Below are 13,393 nucleotides of genomic sequence, written 5' to 3' on the forward strand. Positions count from 1 at the left end.
GTCACGACCCCGTGGTTTTGCCAGTGGGGTTGCCACAGGGTTAGCATTGGTTAGTTCTTGTATAGGAGACCACCAACAAATACTTGGTGCGGTAGGCTATATTTCAGAGGCAAAAGCCACCTCTGAGTATCCCTTGCCTCAAAACATTCATGGGGTCACCATAAGTCAACAAGCAGCTTGAAGACACATATACACACAGTAGTAGATCACACACAAAGGTTCTGTAACTACAATTTGAAGTGAACTACATTGCAGAGATGATAATATACAAGCATTACAGAAATGGTCTTGTATAAACCTGAGGAGCATTTATTTGAATACGCGTGAATTCTTTATATTTGCATTGATGGCGCTTCACATTTAATAGTTTTCGAAAGAACTACACCTACATCCATGCTCAGCTACTAATTATGTCTTTATATGTAACTACTGATACAACTTCCAAAGAATTAAGGGGAAATTGCAGCAAAACCAACCCCCCTCCCCCCAAAATGCAAAGTAACACACATGAGCTTAAATAGAAAGTACATTAAAGGTTTCAAAAATTAATTGTGCTATAAGTAATATCTCAGTGGTAATTAATACAGCAGTAGAATTGCTCCATCCTAAAGAAACAAACAGAAGAAAAGACTTAACTGTTGAGCCAGAGATGCCCCTGAGCAATGTTTAGGGGCATCTGACAGCACAGGATTTCATAGGCCTCAAGAAGAGTTTCAGTGATGGCCTTGGAGAGAAATGAGTTAACACTGAGTTCTGGGTTAGCTTAATCAGTGTCATAGTCGTAATAGTCATCTGTATTTACTCTGAGGCTGGAGAGAGCCTCGTCATTTCCTTTCTTTCCGGTTTCTTTCCCCTCTTCAGATGAATTCAGATTGTTCGGTGCACATAAATGCAGAATCCTTTTGGAAGACATCCAGCTTTCGCCCTGGCTTTCTGTTGGTGATGCGCAATGTCCCCCTTTGACCTCTGTGCCTTTAGTCATGAGCACCCTTCTGGTTTGGAGGAGGTCACAAGTGCAATTCCAGGGGTTGCCATCCAGATACAAATACCTCAGATGAGGCAAATATTTCAAAAGACTGTTATCTAGGGTGGATAACTTGTTATTCCGTAGATTGAAAACCTGTAGGTGCTGAAGATGCGACAGTTCTTGCTCTCTAATTCTTTGTATGCAATTTCCTTTCAGATCTAATCTGGCTAGCATAGGTGGAAGGCTGAAAAGGGGGGGGGGGAGAACAAATTGTTTATTATTTCTATAGCAGTTATAAACATGCCAAATATGTTACAGTAACTTTCATTTCTCCTAACAAAAAGCTTCTTATTAGGATGAGAAATCCTAAAATGCCCCAATGCTTAATAACTGGCAGGAATTTGAACCTTACTTCTTTTTCACAGACTAAACTCGGGTGTAATCTGGGCACTCATCTCGGAAACCTGGTGGGCTGGTATAGATGGTTGAGGTTGCTGTGGATCAGGGGTTCCCAACCTGGGGGTTGCGACCCCTTTGGGGGTCTCGTGACCTTTTCACGGGGGTCGCCAGGTTGGGAGTCCCCCCTGCCTCCCCCCTCCCCTTCTCCTCGTGGGTGCCGAGGGAGGCCGTGGGCGGGACTTTAGTCCCCAATGGGGGTCGTGGCCCAACAAAGGTTGGGAACCGCTGCTGTGGATTAGTGAGGCTTGAGTCCTCTTTGCTTTAGAAATCAGACAATAAAACCCAGTTCTCCTGCCATCATAAGAAAATAAATGGAACACATGCCATTTACATTTTGATCTTTTCTAACCTATTGTCATTTATACCCTACTGTACTGTTCTGCCACAGAGCTCCAGGGTTCGTGGGGCATAGGTTTTCTTCCTATTCCAACATTTTAACCTCATAACAAACCTCATAACACAAGAAAGCCTTCATCCAAGTGGAAGCAAAACATGAAGAGAACTGTGTGAATGAATGGGGACTTGATCTTACCCCAAAGGCTGAGGTGTGAAAGAATTAAACCTGGGGTGTTTCCAGACAAGGCTTTTATTTTGTACTCACTCTGCCTCTGCCTCATGTACACTGCACCAAAACAATGTTATTTTCCATTTGTACCTCTCCCATGCCGCTTCAAACTTTTTTCTTTTTACAAAAAAAGTATGCTGAGGAAAAAGTAGAATAGCTGCAGCATGATTTGACTGGTAGTGCTAGGAGGAGCAGTTCAAATGGAGGCATGCTGGGTTTCATTCATCTGGTGATCATGCAGTCCTCCATATGTTGCTGAACTTTCAACTTCTGCCTTGCCTGACCATGTGTTATATTGTCTGGGCCTGATGAGAGTGGGGTCCAATGATGTTAGGAAGGCCATAAAGCCAGTGTGGCATAGTGGTTTGAGTGTTGGACTAGAACTCTGGAGACCAGCATTTGGTTCCCCACTCAGCCATGAAACCCACTGGGTGACCTTGGGCAAGTCACACTCTCTCAACCTTAAAGGATAGTAATGGCAAATCTCCTCTAAACAAATCTTGGCAAGAAAACCCCATGATACGTTTGCCTCAGGGTCGCCATAAGTCAGAAACGATTTGAAGGTACACAGCAGTAACGACAACAAGATTATCCAACCCTGTTCTCACTAATACACCACAATGACTTTCACTGAACCCAGTGATTGCATTGTTTAGCAGTGTTACAAGTAAATTTTTCTTAAGTGTGGAAATATATAAGCAGAAGCCTTACCCTTTTCCTGTTGCGTTCTACATCTTGTGGCATATACTAAAACAGCACTGATGGTCACAGTATTTATTTTCCTCCCCCCCCCCCCCCACCATGTCCTGCGTCTGAGACATAAAAATGCACATTTAAAAGAAGGGTGTTTTTGTTTTGTTTTTTTTAAAATCAGGATTCTGGCAAATTATACTTGTTTCAGTATCTTACCGTAGTGGAATAGAATGAAGCAGGTTTTGTTCAAGTGCTAGATTGGACAGTAATGTGCATTTCTGAAGTGCCCCATCTTCAAATATGGTGACGATATTGTTGTCAAGGAACAAATGTTTGAGGTCCTGAAGATTCTGGAACTCTTGTGCTTGAACTTTCTTAATCTGGTTATTACTGAAATCGATTTTCTGCAGTGTGACTGGTAACCTGAGTGGGATTGTTTGGAGTTTGTTCCCAGCTAACTCCAATCTTGTTAAGCTAGAAAGATGGTGTACACCATCAACTGATGAAAGCTGGTTTTCAGACAAGAAAAGCTCTGACAAATTTGCCAGTTGTTTCACATCTCCAGATTTCAGCATTTTGAGCTGATTTCTCTCTAACTTCAGTGACAGTAAAGATTTGGGCAGTTCTGGGGGCATGTCAGTCAGTAAATTACCATTTAAGTTGAGAAACAGCAAACTATGAAGAGATGTGGAAAAGCTTTCAGATAAAGATTGCAACTTATTATTCTCCATGCTAAGATATTTTAAGTTGGGGAGATGGAATGGTCCAGTCACAGATTCCATATTATTTCCATCCAAAATCAAACTCTGTAAACTTCTGAGGGAGGAAAGAGTAATAAAAGAAAGAGCTATAATCAAATTGCTTTGTATGTCAAGGACCCTTAAGTTCTTTAAACCTTCAAAGTCAGATTCATGTAAAACACTTATTAAATTGTCACCAAGTTTCAGCACTTCAAGGTTTGCTGGGAGTGAGGATGGTATGTGCCTTAGTTTGTTTTTCCAGAGTTCTAGAGTCCTTAAGGTGTCCAAAGTTTTAAAAGTATTAGCTTCCACTGATTCGGTCCCACTGCAGGTCAGGACAAACTCTTCAAGGGAAGACATTATTTGGAAATCAGTGACCTAGGAGATAAATGACAAGGCAAAATGATTTTGGGCAAGATCAGCAATCAGCAACGGAGCATTTCATTAACACCTCCATTGAATTGACACAAATCATTAGGAACATCATCTATTCACATGATGTGGAGCAGGGGTAGGCAACCTGCGGCCCGCGGGCCGGATGCGGCCCGGCAAGGCCTTGGGACCGGCCCCTGCCTGGTCCTGCCGCCGATTGCCGCCGGAGCCTTTGGCTTCTCGTGTGAGGACGTGGGGCCTTTGGCCTATCAGGAGGAGGCGGGCAAGGGGGGGCAAGCGGTGGGCAAGGGGGGCAATTGTCTATAGAAGCCTCAGAAATATGCATTTATATTAACATTTATTTAAAAATCAATTTTTTTTGCGTGTCCTCCATTTTTTAAAAAAAGTGCCCTCCATTTGAAAATTTTGTCCTACATTTGTCCCAGTTTATTTATTTATTTCATTTTCCAAAAAAAAAATTAATTATTTATTTTTTGGCTTCGGTCCCCCAGTTGTCTGAGGGACAGCAACCCGGCCCCCGGCTCAAAGAGGTTGCCTACCCCTGATGTGGAGTCTCATCAAGTTAAGTGAGCACAATCCAGCCAAACCAGAAATGGTGTATTTTCCATGGCAAACTGGAGCCCTCTAGAGGACAAATTTAGAATATATGCAAGACTTTTAAAGCAATCGTGAGACACAACTGGGATTAAGTACCACTGAACTCAAGACATTATTCCACATGGCTAAATGGCTTTGGTAATACTCATCATATGCTGCTGCTTCTGACCCATAGCTGCCCAGTCTCCGCTCTGTCCCTTTTCATCCACAGGGGACCTGGCAATCACACAAGTCCCCAGGTGATAATTATTGTTCTGGGGGCAGCTGCATGAATGCCAGGCACATAGTGTCACTGTCCCCTGCTCCCACCCTGTCCCCCCTCACCCTCACTATTGCCAAGCACCCTGATTACCTTTCTTTATTTTTTTTCTATTCCTTTTGTTTATTTCTTTTTACTTTTAAAAACTTAAATCATCACAGCAGAACTCTGAATCTGTGTGGGAAAAGGATGGGAATAACAACCAAAAAAACCAACTCTAAAGACATGCTGGGTAGGGCATAAGGCAGGGAGGCAGAATTAAGGAATTGGTCAGGAAGGCAGCAGACCCGGTCGTGCGATTGAGGTAGGTGCAGTGATGGCTGCCCGGAAAGTGGTATGGCTTGGGTCCAACCTATCTTCGGGACTGCCTCCTTCCATACAATCCACCTTGCACACTCAAGTCCTCTGGGAGGAATTTGTTGCAACCTATAAAAACTAGATTGTCTGCAACTGCCCAGAGGACTTTTTCGGCAACCGCTCCCAGATTATGGAACGGCCTGCCAGATGAGATCTGCCATATAAACAGCTTTTAAAAAACTGTTGAGATGGATCTCTTCTGGCAGGCCTTTCCTGAACAGATACCAGACCACCAAAAAGAAAACCTAACTGTTGGACCCTGATTTTTTGCTGCAGTCACTGTTGTTTGTTGTTTATTATTTTAAGTTATGTTTTATATTGTAAATCGTTTAATTGTATTTTAAGGGGGGGATTGGGGGATATGGACTGTATATTTTCATGCTGTAAGCCATCCCGATTGCACTGCCTAGAGGGACGGGATAGAAGTAAATATTATTATTATTATTATTATTATTATTATTATGTAAAGAAATCTTGTAGAACCTTTGAGACAAACTGAAAGAAAGAAGTTGGCAACATGAGCTTTTGTAGACTTCAGTCTGCTTCCCCTGATGCTTTTGGTGGCGTGGAAAGCTAGAGAAAGACCTATATAAGTCATTTGTGTGTGAGAATGTCAGTTCAAATATAAATGTGTGACATTCTCACACACAAATGACTTCTATAGGTCTGTCCCTAGCTTTCCACTCCACCAAATATATCTGGAAGCAGACTGAAATGTATGAAAATTCATGTTCCCAAACTCTTTCAGTTAGGAGATCATCGCACTGGCTGTTTTCTCCCAGTCTGGGCATGGGCTGAGACCGTGTATGAATGGATGTTCTCACACAGCTCTGTGTCCAGATCAGAGGCATCTCATACCGGATGGGGACATCTCCCATACTTAGCAAAAAAACAACAACAACAAACCCCTATACTTTTCTGTTCATTACTAAGTATGGGAGAAGTCCCAATTGGGTACGGATGCCAATCTGGGCATAGAGCTGTGTGATAACATCCATTTATACACAGTCTCAACCTGTGCGCAGATCAGGGGGGAAAGCTGTGCGATAATCTCCTTAGTTTCAGAGGTGCTGCAAGATATCTTTACATATTGATTTTACAGACTAACACGGCTATATCTTTGAATTCTACCACTATGGAAAGTGTTATGTTACCATTTTATTATTGTGTGATGACTGCTGCAACAACAAGGTTTGTGCAGAAGAGCCCTCAGTGAGACTTCTGAGAAAATATGCTCATGACTGCATTAACACCAATGCAGTAGGACAAGCAGTACAACTTGCCTAAGCATATTTCATTAGACATAAATCCCACTGCTCTTGTTCAAGAATAAATGGGTAAAAACAAAACAAGCTTCATTTATATACCGCTTCATACCGCCTAAGCAGTGTCTAAGCAGTTTACAACTGTAAGCTAATTTGCCCCCAACAATCTGGGTACTCATTTTAGCGACCTTGGAAGGATGCAAGCCTGAGTCAAGCTTGAGCCCTTTTGCTGGTCTTGAACTCACAACCTTGTGGTTTTGAGTGAGTGGCTGCAGTACAGGCATTTAACCACTGCACCACCAGGGCTCCTTGCAGCCTCACTTACTCTTCAATTCTATGCATGTTCACTCAGACATAAGCCACTTTATTTAGGGCATCTTAAAACTGAGGTAAGACATAATACTTATTCATGCTGTCAGTTGTACAGAGTTAGAAGTATTGCAGTTAATGGTGAGGGGGGGGGAGGTGGAATAAACAATTACACATGGAATTGTATCTCCCCCACCAAAACACCCAAATGAGGCCTCAATATATTTTCTTATTGTTTAGAATCTCAAACTGCAGTAATGATGAGTTTGTTTTGGGACCAACTGTGAGCATCTTTCACTTTATAACAATAATATAAGATGGAGACCCAGTTGCAGTCATTGCTACATAGCTGGGAAAATTACTATTGGAAAAAGTCAAACATAAATTCAGGTACATCAGTCACCTGTTATACCTATCTTTTTAATTAATGTGAGAAAGATTACTTGTGAAGTGTTTTGGCTATATGGATATTCTCTAGCATGCAATATATTATTCATTATTTATATGTTTGGTGCAGGACATCAAAAAGGTTGATAAATTTAGTGTTTATCAGTTTAGGAACTGCAAAGAACAGAGTTGGCTAGCAAGAAAGATTAGAAGTATGGATTACAAGTTCATTACATGCCCATCTTTTAGACTCTTGTCTCAGAAATTTTACGTAGACTGAACAAGGACTTATTGTTCCTTGTACAGGCACCCTTCTAGTTAGTATTGCGACTGCTTTCAGGTCAGTAAATGATAAAACAGCCAATTACACTGATAAAGAAGCACCATTTTTCTTTCTGATCACGACACACAAATACAATTTTTCTTGCCATTGAAACTGTGTTATATTTTATACTAATGAGCAAACAGAGACCTATTTGTATAAGAAAGTTTACTGGTCTGCCTCATATTTGAACTGCTCAAATAAATTTAGAGTTATGGAGGTTTGTTTGAAAAGGCACAGAGTGAGGAAAGAACAATGCTTAATTTCAAAAAGAAAAGCCACAGCAATATTTTTCTCACTCTCACTTGGTCACAGACTTTGAGGCTGCAAGTCTACATCCCCTTTCCTGGAAGTAGACTGCATTGGACTCAACGTCACTTACTTCTGAGTAAACACATATAGTTTATACTGTAAAAGGAAACTAGCTTGAGATCTTTTGTCTGAAAAATGGCATCAAAATATTTATAAATCAGTTACATACAGCTGATGGACAATAAAATAAATACACAACCATTGACCTTTGCTAAACTTATTTTTTAAAATTTATTTCAAGGATTTATATCTCGCCTTTCTTCAACAATGGGATTCAAGGCCTTTCTATGACAATGAGATTCTAATTTGCTTTAGATAGGAGGAATTTTATTTTGCTGCAAAGAGGGAGAGAGATAAACCAAAGGAAGAATGAGGTGGGTGGTATAATGCCAACTATGCTATGCTACTGTCTAAAGTCACATAAAGAGATTAGAAGTTTCATGTTTGTACTAAGCAAGCCTAGGGCTTGGCACCAAGTTTTCATACACTCATTCCTAGAAAGCCACAACATGAAACTTATGTCTCTGAGAACCTTCTGTGATTGGGGAAAGGATATTTTGTGTATATTAAAGAATTATCAGTTTCATCATTACTTTATTCCCAAGATGAGAGGCCACACACAATACTATATAGGGTTGGAGAGCTGATGTTTTCTACACTGAGCTTCATACAAATCATATCTGGTAACTTATATGTAGTCCTATTGACAGCTGGTGGGATCCATGTTAGTGGAGTAATGAATCCACACTGCATGAATCCACACTCCAGACTTTCAAGGTACTGTCTACACCTATTTTACGTATGGGCTTGAGCACCTTGGACATCTTTAAATTTTGAACTAAAACCTGGAGTGAATTTACTTCATCACTGATGTAGAAACCACCGGCCCATTACCTAAATCCAGATGGTAGTGAAAACAGAGTAGATTTTGGTGCATCAAATGTTTTGGATTACTACTTCCATGATCTCTATTAGCCATGAAAACATGTTTGTGAGGTGGATAATATGTATATTGCTGGAAATGGAACACATACACTACTGGTAAAGTGAATCCATCCTAATCCATAATGTCAGAAATGTCCTTTCTTTTATTGTTTTCAACAACTGGCTGCATCATGATGAAGAAGCCAGTGATTTGAAAGTTTTTTCAGGCTGCATCATCAGACACACTTAAATTTATCAACTGGGTCTTGCGCTGAGTGTCTTTATTTAAAATCAGGAGTCCATCACTCTCAAGCCACTAAGTATTTATTTATTTAGCGTATTTATACCTTGCTCTTCAGCCACAAAGGCTCTCAGAGCAGTTTACAGATTTTTAATTTCACAGTTCCCTACCCTCAGGTTTGCAATCTAAAAAGACATGGCACAAAAGGAGAAGGGAATGGCAGTGGGGAAGGGGATCAAGTGCAGCCATATACTGATAGTTCTTCTCTCCCTCCAAGATGAGGGCAGTGGCAGCTGGAAGCTAAGTAAAGCTCATAACTTGTTTTAAAATTACTCCCCACCTCCTAGTTTGGATGCGCTTACCCAATTATATCTCCCTGGTTTTTCTCAACCAATGCCATTTATCAAAAATAAGGTGACACACACATACATAGTCTCACTGAAATAAATGGAATTTCTTTCAACATAAATATGCATAATATGAGAGCCAGCCAGTGAGGAAAGCAATTTCAGCATAGGACTATGACTCTGGAGAACAGGATTCCCATCCCTGCTCAGCCACGGAAACCCACTGTGTGACCTTGAGCAAGTCACACTCTCTCAGCATCAAAAGATGGCAAAGACAAACACCTGAAGAAATGCTGCCAAGAAAACCTTGTGATTGGGTTGCCTTAGGATTGCCATAGATCAAGAATCATTTGAAGGCACACAGCAACAATGTTGTATGTTCAACCTAGGTTTCTATGGTGTTTTCTGTCAGAAATAGCCTCTTGCCAGCCCACACACTCCCCTGTTCCTGTTTAACTTTATGATTCCTGCAAAGATGGTCCCTGCAAAACTTTAAAAGCTACTGCTATTTTGTGATTTTTAGATGGATCACATAAAAAGTGGCATGTTCTCACATGAACTGAACTTTCTAGCCCAATCTAGCACACTCAGAAATAAACTTGTGTTCAGTTTGGTGGCACTTGGCAAAAGGTCTGTAAGGAAGCAGCTGTATGGGAGAACAACATGGTTTCTGATTTTTTAAAAGAGGGATGGGGATCATGAAGGTAACAAATGTTGTTGGACTGCTGCTCCCAACATTCTTCATCATTAGCTATGCTGGCTAGGGCTACATGAACTTGCTGTCCAACAACATCTGGAGGCCAGATACTTCCCATTCCTATTTTAGAAGCTAAGAAGGCAGTTTTGCAGTGGTATTTCTCTGTCCACACTTTAGGTTTCCCTTGCTAAAATGATATCTTCTATGGACAATTCTTAATTATATCATTATCCCACATCTATCCAAGTGTGTGTGTGTGTGTGTGGTTAAACGGGGAGGGGAGGGGAGAGAGAGAGAGAGAGAGAGAGAGAGAGAGAGAGAGAGAGAGAGAGAGAGAAATCCATTCTACCTGGAGCTGTTTGATTTTGCTGTGGCTGATGTGAATTCTCCTGGTAGTCGATGCAATCTGTTTAGGCACTTCTCCAACTTGGTAGCACTGCACCTTCCTTGCCATGTCACAGCTGCATTTCCGTGGACACATGGGGGTGACAGCCCTGTAAAGGTGAAACAAAATTAGATATATGTAGAATGGATCCATTTTCCTAAAGGGCATCCACCTGAATGCAACCAGTTAGCTATGATCTGCAAGAATTTAGGGAACCATGTACACTTTTATACCGTGACATCTGAGAAAAAGATAAATACAGCTGTGTATTCTATTTAGTAGAGGGGGAGATAGAAAATACCATCTCCTGACTTCTGTGGGTTAAAATATTAGCAGGCGTCACAAAGAGCAAAAGGTTTAAACAATGATAAGGAATCTTTATTTTGGCTGGCATGGGAAATTGATCTTATTTATTGCCTGACATGCAATCTGCAAACACTTCCATTATCGGCAGTTTCCTAGTTTGGTTAAATGTAACACCATGGAAGGAGCTGGGAGAAAAGATAAAGAGCTCTTTTATAGTGGGCTATAAAATATCTGGATTTTCTGTGACCCTGTATCAAAAACCACCAGGGGCGGGGGGGGGGGGAATACTCTGAAGCATCTCTTTCATTCTTTCCCAGTCAAATGATCTAGAAGAAAAAGAAGGGGAAAAACTTATTTATTTCAGAAATGGTTTCTCAGTGATGATTTTTTAAAATATATATAGTTTAAAAATACTTGTCATTGCTAAAAGTAATTTTTAAGCTTGACTAAGAACTCATAGTTGATATTGTCTTCTGGAGAAATTTGTTGTTTTAAGACTGGTGGCTAAACAAACAAACAAACAAAGCAGGTTTTCTATATTCCAGTCTAGCCCTGTTCAGTATATTACACTAGCTATTTGCTTACAGACCCAAAGTCTGAGTGGTCACTGTAATTAAGTAAGAGATTATTTATGTCATTTTATATAGGAAATACAAGAAAAAGTGGTTACCATAACACAGCTAGTGCAAATTTAGGATGAACTGTTGCTTTCTAGGGCACCATCTCTGTGGTGGTATGAATCCCTTCAATAAGTTGATGATAATTATAAACATCTTCTGGAATGATTTGCCTGGCCCAAGACATTTTGCCACCAGAGATGGAGCTGTCTATATCAAAATGGATGACACTTAAGCCAAGGCAATTTGATTCAGTACATTAAAGGAGGGAGAGCCTATAAGTGCCTCTTTTGCTTATGGGTGGAAAAAACATTCCCATAGTAAATATAATAAGTAATACCTCTAAGTCTTTCAGGATGCACATTCTCTTATGCCCAAAATATACCTGAGACATCCATCTAACTCTACCTAATAGCAGAAAACATATCCGGGGGAGCTATGTTGGCCATACAGTGAAGTACAATAACATCCCAAATCCACAAAACAGTGATATCTTTATTGGGTTCAAAGGAAGCATCTTTTGTGTTGCTAATAGAGTTTAAAATTTTATTTCCTAGACCTAAGACTTTAAGCTCCCAGAGCCCGTATAGTCAGAAAGTATGGACTCTGCTTCCATGGATATCCCTCAACACCAACTGAGAACAACAACAATAACATTTTGACAAAATGTCCTGTGACTCTAACATCGTCATATTCTTCTTTCTTCTGCATGACTTTTAACACCTTTGCCAGTGAAGCTCTGAAATCTTGCATCATATTTTTTTGTCCATTTTGGTTGGTCCAATAAAGGGTATTGCTGCTTTGTGGATTCTGGATGTTACTGTACCTCATAGCAGATTCTTCAACCATCCTTTGCAGGTGAGGTTGCTTTCAGAGGTGGGGCATATAAGCCCAGCGTTAGAGTGCCCTCCCTAGGGAGTCCTGCCTGGCAGCTACTTGTCAACTTTTGGGCTCCAGGAGAATTTCTTTATACTTGTCAAGAACTTTCAATTAACATTTTAATTGACATACTAGTTTTTAATCTTATTTAGTAATCTTATTTAGCATTGGTAGGAACTGATTTTAATAGTCATCCTTCTCTTGTGCTATCTCAAAATTTTACGTATGTATCAATTTCTGATTTTAGCTGATTATTCTTTAATGCATTATTAACCACTCAGATAAAACTTTGGGGCAAAAATGCACAAAATAAAAAATGTTTAACAATTCTAGGTTTCAATTTCTACCAATTTATCTGGCAAGGCTTTCCACCACCAATTTAGCTAAAATAGAAATGAGACTTACAGGCCCGTAATTTTCTTCACCCTGTCTCTATCATCTTTTTTTTAATGGAGCTTTAATCTTCCTCAGTGAAAAGTGATGCACAAAAATTGCCAGCCTAGTTTCACAGCCCATCCTCAACATATGTTTGATGGTGCGATTATTTTATTTCTGTTATGCCAGATGAAAAATGATAAGACTCGGTCTTTAGTCTCACTATTAGGAGTATACACAGATTTCTCCTCACTGCTCTGTGTAGTCTGTGCTGCTTTCATGAGGTTTCCAGGGGTTAATCTACACAGGGCAAAAATGCACCTCAGCCTTATTTCTAGCCCTATTTTGATACACAGTGTTCATGAGAGGGAAGGAAATTCACTGGATTTCTGATGTGTGTGTATATATGCTGTGATAGCCAGCGTGAAGTAGTGGTCCGAGTGTTGTACTGTAGTTCTGGAGACCAGGGTTCAATTTCCCGTCTGGCCATGGAAACCCAATGGGTGACCCTGGATGAGGCACACTGAGCCTGTACAGACCAGTGTTATATGCCAACATGGGGGCATCGTGTACGCACACCGGCCGCCCCCATGCTGATGTCATGCCCTGGAAAGGGTGGCATAGCTGCATTGCCATGTCTTGGCGGTGCTCCTTTGGTGTTACATTGTATGGATGCAGCGCCAGAGGAGGGCCATGATGCTGTGAACTGTATAGAATGGCACGTGGCGACAGGGCGCCCTGGGGGGCGGAGTCGGAGTGTGCGTCATGTGGCTGCGACACCCTGACTGCGCCCCCAGGCTGGCCTTTCAGGCCGGTCTGTACAGGGCATCAGTCTCATGGAGCTGAGGTGAAACATAAGCAGTTTAATAACATCACTCCTTTTTCATTGTCTCAGAGACACCCGCTGTATATCCATGTCCCAGCTACGATCTGCTGCTTGTTAAATCAGAGCTTGGAGAAATGGCTGGTGGGAAGGAGGGTTGCTGTTCCAGGAGCT

The 13,393-nt window shown here is 41.0% G+C and overlaps 1 protein-coding gene across 2 annotated transcripts; it reads right to left on the bottom strand.

The window, feature by feature from the left end:
• Window positions 1–329: 329 nt before the first annotated feature.
• Window positions 330–10,372, bottom strand: LOC149311168 (nephrocan-like). Of its 2 annotated transcripts, none has more exons than XM_089528482.1 (3): window positions 10,184–10,372; window positions 2,901–3,802; window positions 330–1,211 (listed from the first exon to the last, which is right to left on the bottom strand). In XM_089528482.1, the coding sequence occupies exons 1-3, from the start codon at window positions 10,370–10,372 to the stop codon at window positions 764–766; spliced, it is 1,539 nt and encodes a 512-aa protein (XP_089384608.1). In that variant the 3' UTR covers window positions 330–763. The 2 variants fall into 2 exon arrangements, with proteins under 2 accessions (XP_089384608.1, XP_089384607.1); XM_089528481.1 differs by lacking the exon at window positions 10,184–10,372 and adding an exon at window positions 4,357–4,389.
• Between the last annotated feature and the right edge of the window lie 3,021 nt (window positions 10,373–13,393).

Source organism: Sceloporus occidentalis, unplaced genomic scaffold (assembly GCF_023333645.1).
Source record: "Sceloporus occidentalis isolate IW3139 unplaced genomic scaffold, rSceOcc1.0.p SCAF_6, whole genome shotgun sequence".
In the NCBI taxonomy this organism is placed as follows: domain Eukaryota; kingdom Metazoa; phylum Chordata; class Lepidosauria; order Squamata; family Phrynosomatidae; genus Sceloporus; species Sceloporus occidentalis.